The sequence below is a fragment of the Oncorhynchus clarkii genome, chromosome 12 (genome assembly GCF_045791955.1).
Source record: "Oncorhynchus clarkii lewisi isolate Uvic-CL-2024 chromosome 12, UVic_Ocla_1.0, whole genome shotgun sequence".
NCBI lineage: Eukaryota > Metazoa > Chordata > Actinopteri > Salmoniformes > Salmonidae > Oncorhynchus > Oncorhynchus clarkii.
Window position 1 is genome coordinate 18,115,435 of NC_092158.1, and position 14,416 is coordinate 18,129,850.

At 43.6% G+C, this 14,416-nt stretch overlaps 1 protein-coding gene across 7 annotated transcripts in view; it reads right to left on the reverse strand.

Moving 5' to 3' along the window:
* LOC139422812 (membrane-associated phosphatidylinositol transfer protein 2-like) overlaps nt 1-2,934 on the reverse strand; it is a 58,407-nt gene extending 55,473 nt beyond the window's left edge. For all 7 annotated transcript variants that reach the window (XM_071174188.1, XM_071174184.1, XM_071174182.1 and 4 more), the window contains exons 1-2: nt 2,518-2,934; nt 1,788-1,981 (exon numbers count right to left, since the gene is read on the reverse strand). In XM_071174188.1, coding sequence (XP_071030289.1) covers nt 1,788-1,865 — 78 coding nt within the window. In that variant the 5' untranslated portion in view covers nt 1,866-1,981; nt 2,518-2,934. The remainder of the gene's footprint in view (nt 1-1,787; nt 1,982-2,517) is intronic.
* Between the last annotated feature and the right edge of the window lie 11,482 nt (nt 2,935-14,416).

A 14,416-nucleotide genomic window follows, 5' to 3' on the forward strand; every position in this document is an offset into this window, starting at 1 on the left:
ATGGGATGTTGTATTGTTGCAGAATGCGGTGGTAGCCATGCTGGTTAAGTGTGCCTTGAATTCTGTATAAATCACTCACAGTGTCACCAGCAAAGCACCCCCACACCATCACACTTCCTCCTCCATGCTTCACGGTGGAAACCACACATGCAGAGATAATCCGTTCACCTACTCTGCGCCTCACAAAGACACAGCTGTTGGAACCAAAAATCTCACATTTGGACTCATCAGACCAAAGGACACCGGTTTAATGCCCATTGGTCATGTTTCTTGGCCCAAGAAAGTTTTTTATTCTTATTGGTGTCCTTTAGTAGTGGTTTCTTTGCAGAAATACGACCATGAAGGCCTGATTCACCCAGTCTCCTCTGAATAGTTGATGTTGAGATGTGTCTGCTACTTGAACTCTGAAGCATTTATTTGGGCTGCAATCTGAGGTGCAGTTAACTCTACTGAAGTTATCATCTGCAGCAGAGTTAACTCTGGGTCTTCCTTTCCTGTGGTGGTCCTCATGAGAGCCAGTTTCATCATAGCGCTTGGTGGTTTTTGCGACTGCACTTTGAAACTTTCAAAGTTCTTGACATTTTCCAGATTGACTGACCGTCATGTCTTAAGTAAGTGAAGCTGTTCTAACCATAATATGGACTTGGTCTTTTACAAAATAGGGTTATCTTCTGTATACCACCCCTAACTTGTCACAACACAACTGATTTTCTCAAACGCATTAAGAAGGAAAAAAAATCCACAAATGAACTTTTAACAAGGCACACCTGTTAATAATTGAAATGCATTGTAGGTAACTACCACAAGAAGCTGGTTGAGAGAATGCTAAGAGTGTGCAAAGCTGTCATCAAGGCAAAGGGTGGCTACTTTGAAGAATCTCAAATATAAAATGTATTTTGATTTGTTTAACACTTTTTTGGTTACTACATGACTCCATGTGTTATTTCGTGGTTTTGATGTCTTCATTATTATTCTACAATGTAGAGAATAGTAAAAATAAAGAAAAACCCTGGAATGAGTAGGTGTGTCCAAACTTTTGAATGGTAATGTATATATATTTTGTAATTCAATACAGTAATTTGAGATCTGTATGTGAAACTTTTATATTTGACATTTTAGTCATTTAGCAGATGCTCTTACCTAGAGAAACTTACAGTAAGTGCATTCATCTTAAGATAGCTAGGTGAGACGATCACATGTCACAGTCAAATACACAGGATACCAACATTCCATTCCAGCCAAACAATGGATATATAGTGTTTTGTAAAAAACAACATTTTCATACACATCTAAAATCTATTACTTAAAAATCTGAGAACAGATATATTTTACACACACATGAAGGTGCTCATAAGCAATCATTTCTGATGAAAAGACACAAATGTGAAAAATGTGTGGATATACACTGTAGTGTTTTGGAAATAAACTCTTCATATGTTGTATTGCATGCTGTGTGTTAGCCATGCTATGCTAGGTAATGTATTCTGCCTGCTGTGTGTTAGCCATGCTATGCTAGGTAATGTATTCTGCCTGCTGTGTGTTAGCCATGCTATGCTAGGTAATGTATTCTGCCTGCTGTGTGTTAGCCATGCTATGCTAGGTAATGTATTCTGCCTGCTGTGTGTTAGCCATGCTATGCTAGGTAATGTATTCTGCCTGCTGTGTGTTAGCCATGCTATGCTAGGTAATGTATTCTGTATGATGCATGTTAGCCATGCAATGCTAGGCTACATACATGTATTCCGTGTGTTGTATTTCAGTATGTATGCTAGCCAGTAGCCACCCACCTGGATCATGTAGAGTTGGGCGATGCGGTACTCTTCCACGCTCATAGGCATGGGGATCCGGTACTCCTTGATCAGCATGGTAGCTAGGTGGTGGGGTGGCACAGTGGGGGGGGCAGAGGGTCGTCTCAACGAGCCGCTCTACCCAAGCAGCAGCATCATCAAACAGCTGGGATGGAACACATTATGGTTCAGACCTGTAGGTGAACAGAAGAGACACATACCTGAGTTAACACTGGGTGAGAGGAAACGCGTATCATGTAATACTTGATTGGGTCAAGTCAATGTGGTGAGAACAATCAGTAGTCTTAGAAGATGTCTGTGTGATGACACACACGCATGCAAGGGTAAGACTATGAAGACTACAAAAAAAAACCTTCCCTGAACCAACACTTGCTCTTGACTCCCACCTTTAAAGATCTGACTTTGCTGATAGCTACATTATTGAGGAAAGTGTATTCACTATGCCTGTGATATGTAGCTGTCCCACCTAGCTACCTTAAGATGAATGCACTAACAGTAAGTCTCTCTGGATAAGAGCATCTGCTAAATGAATAAAATGTTTAAAAAAAACTGTACTGCTAATCTTGACAAGAGAGACTTACATCTAAAGTGAATACAAAACTGAATTACATATTTTACTTAACTTGGCAAGTCAGAACAAATTCTTAATTTCAATGACTGCCTCGGAAAAGACATTGCCTTGTTCAGGGGCAGAACAACAGATTTTTACCTTGTCAGCTCAGGCCACCTTTTGGTTCCTAGTCCAACGCTCTAACGAAGACAACACTTCTTCTCCAAATCCTGTGTGTGTGTATATGTCCTCAGTCAGCGTTCAGCCCTGCACCAGATATATCAAAACCTTTACTTACATTTAATATATGATTTATTACAAGTTATTACACGCTATATCCAAGTACATCAAACGTTCCAGCAACTTCCCAGTAACGTCCAAACTAAATCCCAATAGTCAAAGTCCCTATTCACTGTAGAGGTAATGTCAGTCTGCTAACAACGTGATTCCACCATTGCCAAGTCCCAGGCATCAAGCAGAAACATCCAGTCAACATCCAACCAATCAAATCAAAGTAATGCCAAAACAAAGTCCAAACAATGTTTCCTCCAGTAGACAGTACAGGTCTGATCAAGCGACAAGACAGCATGACAACACACACAGACAGAAAGAGAGACTCACAGGGACGAGTTTAGTACGTCACATGACTGAGGGAGCTTAGTGTAAGAGGGATTAAATACGCAGCATCACACAACTCTGTCTTATTTTTATTTTACAGGGACAGTGCACATTAATCAACATTAATATTACAGTAATGCAACATCCATGTAAATGTGTCAGGGTTACCCAAGAGCTCATTTGCACCTGTAGTCCCTGGGCAGGTAAGTGCTGCCCAGGGACTACAGCCACAATGCAAATACAAATACTCTCTAAAAACAATACAAAATCAAATATTTATCTGTCTCTCTGTCTCTCTTTCGCTTCCCTCTGCTTCCCCCCCTTCTATCTCCTTCCCCCAACTCTCCCCTCTCTCCCAAGTCAGTATTTCTCGCTACAAACAATTGATGGCAGAGACTGCCATGCTGCTGTTGATGACATCGGCAGCTCAGCTGTGACGCTACCCTGATGGATAGAGACGGAGTGTGTGTGGTAAGGTTTACTACGTTTACATTAACAAGGTATATACTGTATGTTTTTCATTGTCACAGACACCAGATAGGTGCAGTGTTGTTTTACAGGGTCAGCCATAGTAGCACGGTGCCCCTGGAGCAAGTTAGGATTAAGTGTGTTGCTCAGGGGCATATCAACAGATTTTTCATCTTGCCGGCTTGGTTATTCAAAACGGCGACCTTTTGGTAGGAGCTGCATCCAGTGTTGGTCTAGCAGACTGTGTTTACTCCGTTAGGGGCCACCAGGTGACCTAATCACCCATAATCCTCTAGGATTATGTCCTGGGGTCAAATCACTGTCCTAGGTGAGATTTGCTCTTGAGGAGTAGTAACAGTAACAGAGTTCCATTACATTCATATTGTCCACAACAACAGCGTGCCAATGCTTTTCTCCACTACACCCAGAATTTGGTTTTATTTGTGTGTGTGTGTGTGTGAGAGAGAGAGAAAGGAGGGTGTGTGTGTGTGTGTGAGAGAGAGAGAAAGGAGGGAGGGAATAAGAGGGAGGGAGGGAATAAGAGGGAGAGATGGGAGAGAGGGGGTGGAAGGCTGCCCGAGGGGGAGAGCATGTATGGGAGGACCTAGACAGACAGAGAGAGAGAGCTAGAGAGATAGAGATAGATAGGGAGGGAGAGAGAGAGGTATAGAACTAGAGATAGGGAGAGAGAAAAAGAAAGAAAGAAAGAAAGTAGAGTTAAACAGGTGGTCTGGCATTAAGACTGGGTGTATAGAGCATTCTGGATGCTAAGAATGTGATAGAGTACGTCAATGGCTTCAAATTATTGCCGTCCAAAGAATGCATCAGCTATTGTCGTTAGCTTAACAGGATTCGCCCCTCCCCATGATTGTTTCATGTCATTGGCTTAAAACGATTCCACGGCCCAACAATGTGATACGCCATTGGTTTAAAATGATTCCTATTACAGTTAATTATGAGAGCTGCTGCTCTAACGTAGGTTCAATTTGATAACACACACACGCACAAACACACAGCTTCACACACACGCACACTATTATATTTTGTCAATAACAGCTGGTGCATGATGTCTAATATTAAAAAAGTCTCAAGGTATTGTTCGTCTGAGGTAGAGTACGTCAAGATAAGCTGTAGACCACACTATCACTAGCTTTTTCCAAGAGAGTTCTCGTCTATATTATTCGTAGCTGTCTATTTAACACCACAAACCGATGTTGGCACTAAGACTGCACTCAATGAGCTGTATAAGGCGATAAGCAAACAAGAAAATGCTCATCCAGAAGCGGCGCTCCTAGTGGCCGGGGACTTTAATGCAGGCAAACTTAAATCTGTTTTACCTAATTTCTACCAACATGTCACACGTGCAACCACAGGGGAAAAAAACTCTAGACCACCTTATCTCCACACACAGAGACACATAGAAACCTCTCCCTCGCCCTCCTTTTGGCAAACCTGACCATAATTCTATCCTCCCGATTCCTGCTTACAAGAAAAAATTAAAGCAGAAAGTACCAATGACTCGCGCAATAGGGAAGTGGTCAGATGATGCGGATGCTACGCCACAGGACTGTTTTGCTAGCACAGACTGGAATATGTTCCGGGATTTATCCAATGGCATACCACCTCAGTCACCAGCTTCATCAATAAGTGCATCGACGACGTCGTCCCCACAGTTACTGTACGTACATTTCCCAACCAGAAGCCATGGAATACAGGCAAAATCCACAGTGTGCTAAAGGCTAGAGCTGCCACTTTCAAGGAGAGGACACTAATCTGGACGCTTATAAGAAATCCTGCTATGCCCTCAGACGAACCATCAAACAGGAAAAGCATCAATACAGGACTAAGATTGAATCCTACTACACCGACTCTGATGCTCTTCAGATGTGGAAGGGCTTGCCAACTATTACGGACTACAAAGGGAAACCCAACCGTGAGCTGCCCAGGGACAGGAGCCTACCAGACGAGCTAAATGCCTTTTATGCTCGCTTCGAGGCAAGCAACACTGAAGCATGCATGAGAGCACCAGCTGTTCTGGATGACTGTGTCATCACGCTCTCCATAGCCGATGTGAGTAAGACCTATAAACAGGTCAACATTCACAAAGCTGCAGAGTCAGATGGATTACCAGGACGTGTACTCAAAGGATGCGTAGACCGACTTGCAAGTGTCTTCACTTACATTTCAACCTCTCCCTGACCGAGTCTGTAATACCTACATGTTTCAAGCAGACCACCATAGTCCCTGTGCCCAAGGAAGCGAAGGTTACCTGCATAAATGATTACCGCCCCGTAGTACTCACGTCGGCAGCCATGAAGTGCTTTGAAAGGCTGGTCATGGCTAACATCAACAGCATCATCCTGGAAACTCTAGACCTACTCCAATTCGCATACCGCCCCAACAGATCCACAGATGACGCAATCTCAATCGATCTCAACACTGCCTTTTCCAACCTGGACAAAAGGAACACCTATGTGAGAATGCAGTTCATTGACTACAGCTCAACGTTCAACATCATAGTGCCCACAAAGCTCATCACTAAACTAAGGAACCCGTGACTTAACACCTCCCTCTGCAACTGGATCCTGGACTTCCTGACGGGCCGCCCCAGGTGGTAAGGGTAGGCAACAACACATCTGCCACGCTGATCCTCAACATGGGGGCCCTTCAGGGGTGTTCACCCACGACTGTGTGGCAAACACGACTTGGGTTGCAAAGGGTCGGAAACTTTCCGGTAAATGTCTGGAATTTTTCCGAAACTGTTTTATGGGAAGTTAAGCCCGGGAATTTGGGGCATTTTGTTTAAATTAATCAAAAAAGGCTTATAAAAGGCTTATTGGCTTATAACAGTGAACCTTTTTTGTGGGATACACATAATTCAATTCTAGGTCTTGTGGCATATTTTGGTTAAATTATCCCCAATCCAATGGAATTGCAACCCTCTGCATGCACAGTGCATTCTTCAATCACATGTACAGCTGATTCTCAAGATCTTGCACACTAATGGAGATGCTATTGAGCCCACACTACTACACTGTCTGAGACAAGGACTACATGCTTTCTGGTAAGTTTTTATTACAAATTAGTATTTTTTATTTAACCTTTCTTTAACTAGGTAAGTCAGTTAAAAACAAAGTCTTGGTTTAACAGACTTGTTCAGGGGCAGAACAACAGATTTTTACCTTGTTGGCTCAGGGATTCGAGCCACCTGCCTTTCAATTACTGACCCAATGCTCTAACCACTAGGGTACCTGCCACCCTGATACTGGGTGGGGTGAGTATATATTATATGACATACATTATTTTTTTGTATGGTAGCCTATGGAAAAGTGTGTTAAATAATTTCTAACTTGTTAACATTTTCTGCTAGTTGGTTTTTGCAACCATGTGGGTTTTTGCTTGCTTGAGCCTGCTAACTGAGGAGTGTTAATTCACCTGTTTACATACATGTTTCATTTGAAATCATTTATCTTACGAAGGAGTTGTTTAATCTAACTGCTTAACTATTTATCTGTACATGGAATTGTATTTGTGTTTTTTTTTACTCCTTTTTTCTAATCTTTACAGGAAAATGCCACGGGCACTATCTGATGTGTGGAGACATTTCACTGCAGCTAATGTAGAAGGAAAAGCTGTGTCATTTGCAAATACTGTGCCAAATCATATGTGAAGAATGCAACAAAGATGCAGAATCATCTGGCCAAGTGCATAAAGTTCCCTCAGCACTCACAACAATAAAGGTTAAACCTCTGACCAAAGTCCCTCTACTTCTATTTGAGGTGAAAATGATGAATCAGACACCTTATCGATAGCAACAGCTCATGGTCCTGCTGGACCAGAAGTTTTTTTGACCCAATGGAGGAACGTAGTCAGAGAATGAAACTGGTTCATCTCATGCTCACAGGCAATGTGTATTGGAAGAGATTTCTGAATGTTCTTCACCCAGCATACACCCCTCCGAACAGACTTGCTTTACCTACTCATTTGCTGGATGCAAAGTTCAACGGAGTTCAAGTGAAGGTCAAGCAAATCATAGAGAAAGAAGACTGTATTGCAATCATCTCTGATGGGTGGTCGAATGTTTGCGGACAAGGAATAATTAAATACATCTCCACTCCTCAACCAGTATTCTACAAGAGCACAGACACAAGGGACAATAGACACACCGCACCACATTGAAGCTGCCCAGCAACACCCGTTGGGGTGGTGTTGTCATCATGTTTGACAGCCTCCTGGAGGGGAAGGAGTCTCTCCAAGAAATGGCCATATCACAGTCTGACGATATGGGCAGCCCCATCAAGAGGATCCTCCTGGATGATGTATTTTGAGAGAGAGTGGGAAGCAGCCTGAAACTCCTGAAACCTATAGCAGTAGCCATTGCACGGATTGAGGGAGACAATGTCATCCTGTCTGATGTTCAGACTCTGCTTGAGAGAATAAATCCATAATGCCCTGCCCACTTCACTTTTGCTCCAAGTAGAGGAAATTGCAGTTCTGAAATACATCAAAAAGTGTGAAGACTTCTGCCTGAAGCCCATACACGCCCCAGGGTACATGTTGGACCCCAAGTATGCTGGCAAGAGCATCCTGTCTGGTGCAGAGATCAACAAGGCCTATGGTGTCATCACTACAGTGTCTCGCCCCCTTGGCCTGGATGAGGGCAAGGTTCTTGGCAGTCTGGCGAAGTACACTTCCAAGCAAGGGCTTTGGGATGGAGATGCAATATGGCAGTCGTGCCAACATATCTCGTCAGCCACCTGTTGGAAATGGACTTTGTGGATCTGAGGCTCTTTTCACTGTTGCCTCCATCATCCTTCAAATTCCACCATCAGGCTCGTAAGAGCGCAACTGGTCCTTTTTTGGGAAGACACACCAAAGCACGCAACAGGCTGACCAATACAAGGGTTGAAAAATTGGTGGCCATCCGGGCAAATTTGAGGCTTTTTGAGCCTGACAAGGAGCCATCCTCAACAAGGTTGGAAAGTGACAGTGAAGATGAGGCCTCAGAGTCTGATGTTCAAGAGGTGGACATTGAGGAGGCCCAGGGAGAAGACATGGAAGACTGAGAGGAAGACAACCAAAGCTTTAGTTTATAGACCATCATTTTACAGATGTATGTTGAAAACATTTTTGGGAGATGCGATGGATCATTGGGGATCATTCAATATTCCCTTTCTTTTGTTGTTCAGTGTGAAGAGTCAACTCACTTACTTAAAGTTAAATTCGTAACTAAATTGTTTTTTTACATTTCTATTGGAAGGATTTAATCATTTGCAATTATGTCTACTTATTATAAGGTACATTGTTTGTTTCTGTCTCCATATGATATGGTAAATATATCCCATACAAAAAACATCTACATTTAAATGGTATTAATATTAATTTGCATATATTACCGTTAATTTCCATATATTCCTGTTAATTACCACGGAAAGTTTCCACCTCTGAATATTCCCCAAAAATTGCAACCCTAAACAAAACTCCAACACCATCATTAAGTTTGCTGACGACACAACAGCGGTGGGCCTGATCACTGACAACGATGAGACAGCCTATAGAGAGGAGGTCAGAGACCTGGCAGTGTGGTGCCAGGACAACAACCTCTCCCTCAATGAGAGCAAGACAAAAGAGCTGATCATGGACTACAGGAAAAGGTGGGCCGAACAGGCCCCCATTAACATCAATGGGGCTATATTGGAGCAGGTCGAGAGTTTCATGTTCCTTGGTGTCCACATCACCAACAAACTATCATGGTCCAAAAACACCAAGACAGTCATGAAGAGGGCACAACAACACCTTTCCCACCTCAGAAGACTGGAAAGATTTGGCATGGGTCCCCAGATTCTCAAAAAGTTCTACAGCTGCACCATCGAGAGCATCCTGACCGGTTGCATGGTATTGCCTGGTATGGTAACTGCTCTGCATCTGATCGTAAGGTGCTACAGAGGGTAGTGCGTACTAGAGGTCGACCGATTAATCGGAATGGCTGATTAATTAGGGCCGATTTCAAGTTTTCATAACAATCGGTAATCTGCATTTTTTTGGACACCGATCATGGCCGATTACATTGCACTCCGCGAGAAGATTGCGTGGCAGGCTGACTGCCTGTTATGCGAGTGCAGCAAGGAGCCAAGGTAAGGTGCTATCTAGCATTAAACTTATCTTCTAAAAACCAATCAATCTTAACATAATCACTAGTTAACTACACATGGTTGATATTACTAGTTTATCTAGCTTGTCCTGTGTTGCATTTAATCGATGTGGTGCCTGTTAATTTCTCATCGAATCACAGCCTACTTCGCCAAACGGGTGATTTAACAAGCGCATTCGCAAAAAAAGCACTGTCTTTGCACCAATGTGTACCTAACCATAAACATCAACGCCTTTCTTAAAATCAATACACAAGAATATATTTTTAAACCTGCATATTTAGTTAATATTACCTGCTAACATGAAATTATTTTAACTAGGGAAATTGTGTCACTTCTCTTGCATTCTGTGTAACAGAGTCAGGGTATATGCAGCAGTTTGGGCCACCTGGCTCACTGCGAACTGTGAAGACGATTTCTTCCTAACAAAGACAGCCAACTTCGCCAAACGGGGGATGATTTAACAAAAGCGCATTTGCAAAAAAATCATAATTGTTGCACGACTGTACCTAACCATAAACATTAATGCCTTTCTTAAAATCAATACACAGAAGTATATATCTTTAAACCTGCATATTTAGTTAAAGAAATTAATGTTAGCAGGCAATATTAAACTAGGTAAATTGTGTCACTTCTCTTGCGTTCATTGCACGCAGAGTCAGGGTATATGCAACAGTTTGGGCCGCCTGGCTCGTTGCGAACTAATTTGCCAGAATTTTACGTAATTATGACATAACATTGAAGGTTGTGCAATGTAACAGGAATATTTAGACTTAGGGATGCCACCCGATAGATACAATACGGAAAGGTTCCGTATTTCACCTAAATAATAAACTTTTTATTTTCGTGATGATAGTTTCCGGATTTGACCATATTAATGACCTAAGGCTCGTATTTCTGTGAGTTATTATGTTATAATTAAGTCTGATTTGATATTTGATAGAGCAGTCTGACTGAGCGGTGGTAGGCAGCAGCAGGCTAGTAAGCATTCATTCAAACAGCACTTTTGTGCGTTTGCAAGCAGCTCTTCGCAATGCTTGAAGCACAGCGCTGTTTATGACTTCAAGCCTATCAACTCCCGAGATTAGGCTGGTGTAACCGATGTGAAATGGCTAACTAGTTAGTGGGGGTGCGCTAATAGCGTTTCAAACGTCACTCGCTCTGAGACTTGAAGTTGTTCCCCTTGCTCCGCAAGGGCCGCGGCCTTTGTGGAGCGGTGGGTAACGATGCTTCGAGGGTGGCTGTTGTCAATGTGTTCCTGGTTCGAGCCCAGGTAGGGGAGGGAGGGAAGCTATACTGTTACACTGGCAATACTAAAGTGCCTATAAGAACATCCAATAGTCAAAGGTATATGAAATACAAATGGTATAGAGAGAAATAGTCCTATAATTCCTATAATAACCTCAACCTAAAACTTCTTACCTGGGAATATTGAAGACTCATGTTAAAAGGAACCACCAACTTTCATATGTTCTCATGTTCTGAGCAAGGAACTTAAACGTTAGCTTTTTTACATGGCATATTGCACTTTTACTTTCTTCTCCAACACTTTGTTTTTACATTATTTAAACCAAATTGAACATGTTTCATTATTTATTTGAGGCTAAATTGATTTGATTGATGTATTATATTAATATAAAATAAAAGTGTTCATTCAGTATTGTTGTAATTGTCATTATTACAAATAAATGAATACATAAAAAAAATTAAAAAATTGTCCGATTAATCGGTATCAGCTTTTTTTTTGGTCCTCCAACAATCAGGTTCAGCGTTGAAAAATCATAATCGGTCGACCTCTAGTGCGTACAGCCCAGTACATCACTGGGGCCAAGCTTCCTGCCATCCAGGACCTCTATACTCGGCAGTGTCAGAGGAAGGCCCAAAAAAAGTAAAAGATCCAGTCATAGACTGTTCTCCCTGCTACCGCACGGCAAGCGGTACCGGAGAGCCCAAGTCTAAGACCAAAAGGCTCCTTAACAGCTTCTACCCCCAAGCCATAAGACTGGTGAACAATTCATCAAATGGCCACCCGGACTATTTGCATTGACACCCCCTTTGTTTTTACACTGCTGCTACTGGCTGTTTATTATCACTTTACCCCTACCTCGACTACCCTGTACCCCTGCACATTGATGCCCCCCCCTGTTTGTACACTGCTGCTACTTGCTGTTTATTATCACTTTACCCCTACCTCGACTACCCTGTACCCCTTCACATTGATCCCCCCCCCCCCCCCTGTTTGTACACTGCTGCTACTTGCTGTTTATTATCACTTTACCCCTACCTCGACTACCCTGTACCCCTGCACATTGACCCCCCCCCTGTTTGTACACTGCTGCTACTGGCTGTTTATTATCACTTTACCCCTACCTCGACTACCCTGTACCCCTGCACATTGATGCCCCCCCCTGTTTGTACACTGCTGCTACTTGCTGTTTATTATCACTTTACCCCTACCTCGACTACCCTGTACCCCTGCACATTGACCCCCCCCCCCCCCCCCCCCCCTGTTTGTACACTGCTGCTACTTGCTGTTTATTATCACTTTACCCCTACCTCGACTACCCTGTACCCCTTCACATTGATCCCCCCCCCCCCCCCTGTTTGTACACTGCTGCTACTTGCTGTTTATTATCACTTTACCCCTACCTCGACTACCCTGTACCCCTGCACATTGACCCCCCCCCCCCCCCTGTTTGTACACTGCTGCTACTGGCTGTTTATTATCACTTTACCCCTACCTCGACTACCCTGTACCCCTGCACATTGACCCCCCCCCTGTTTGTACACTGCTGCTACTTGCTGTTTATTATCACTTTACCCCTACCTCGACTACCCTGTACCCCTGCACATTGACCCCCCCCCCCCCCCTGTTTGTACACTGCTGCTACTGGCTGTTTATTATCACTTTACCCCTACCTCGACTACCCTGTACCCCTGCACATTGATGCCCCCCCCCCCTGTTTGTACACTGCTGCTACTTGCTGTTTATTATCACTTTACCCCTACCTCGACTACCCTGTACCCCTGCACATTGACCCCCCCCCCCCCCCCTGTTTGTACACTGCTGCTACTGGCTGTTTATTATCACTTTACCCCTACCTCGACTACCCTGTACCCCTGCACATTGACCCCCCCCCCTGTTTGTACACTGCTGCTACTTGCTGTTTATTATCACTTTACCCCTACCTCGACTACCCTGTACCCCTGCACATTGACCCCCCCCCCCTGTTTGTACACTGCTGCTACTTGCTGTTTATTATCACTTTACCCCTACCTCGACTACCCTGTACCCCTGCACATTGACCCCCCCCCCCCCCCTGTTTGTACACTGCTGCTACTGGCTGTTTATTATCACTTTACCCCTACCTCGACTACCCTGTACCCCTGCACATTGATGCCCCCCCCCTGTTTGTACACTGCTGCTACTGGCTGTTTATTATCACTTTACCCCTACCTCGACTACCCTGTACCCCTGCACATTGACCCCCCCCCTGTTTGTACACTGCTGCTACTTGCTGTTTATTATCACTTTACCCCTACCTCAACTACCCTGTACCCCTGCACATTGACCCCCCCCCCTGTTTGTACACTGCTGCTACTTGCTGTTTATTATCACTTTACCCCTACCTCGACTACCCTGTACCCCTGCACATTGATGCCCCCCCCCCCCCCCTGTTTGTACACTGCTGCTACTGGCTGTTTATTATCACTTTACCCCTACCTCGACTACCCTGTACCCCTGCACATTGATGCCCCCCTGTATAAAGCCTCGTTATTGTTATTTTATTGTTTATTTTTTATTTATTTTTTACTTTAGTTTATTTACTAAATATTTTCTTAACTATTTCTTGAACTGCATTGTTGGTTAAGGGCTTGTAAGTAAGCATTTCACGGTATTTGTTGTATTCGGCGCATGTGGCAAATACAATTTGATTTGATATTACTGGACCAGAGTCAGGAAAAGCCACGCAGTGATGTATTATAGTCAGGCTGCAGTAATTAGCTGGAGCACTTAGGCTTGAGACAAACACATTCCAACTGCTAGGGTCTAACTTGGCAGGGAGCAGGTCACATCAATTATATCTAACACCACAGCCAGTGTGTGTGTGTGTGTGTGTGTGTGTGTGTGTGTATTGTGTCAGGGTGTGTTCCGGGCCAGTTCCATTCCATCCTCTATTCCAACCAATGTCGGAGGGACTTTGTCGTCAGCTGGTTCCCTCAGCAACTGTCTGTCCAGTCCTCTCCCTGTATTTGACCCCCCCGTGGGGTCTGAGGTGGCAGAGCTCCAGACTGGTGATTACTTTGGGGATGTCCACTACTTGGTCCAGCTGAGAGTGCTGCTGCCCAGTCTGAACAATAAAACCTTTCCTAGGGGCCTGCTTCTACATCTGCATTGCTTGCTGTTTGGGGTTTTAGACTGGGTTTCTGTATAGCACTTTGTGAAATCGGCTGATGTAAAAAGGGCTATATAAATAAATACATTTGATTGATTGATTGATTGAATGAATGGGGGTTTGTCTTTCACACGGGGGCAAGTTATATCAGCTAAATGTACCGGACAACTCCCATCCATTCTACTCAGACGATGTGTCTATTGTAGCTTACTAGAATGGCTTTTCCGTAGTGAGAGCACCACTTCACAAGACTCTGAGTTTATTATTCCATCCTGTGGACACATGCTAGGATGACAGTCAGGGTGCAGAATCATCCTGCCATAATATAATGTCAAAAAATCTAAACATCCAAATCTAATAAAATAATGAAGAATCTAAAGGAGGGTATTCAGTCCAGTAGGGACCAGTGATGTCTCTATGATTACC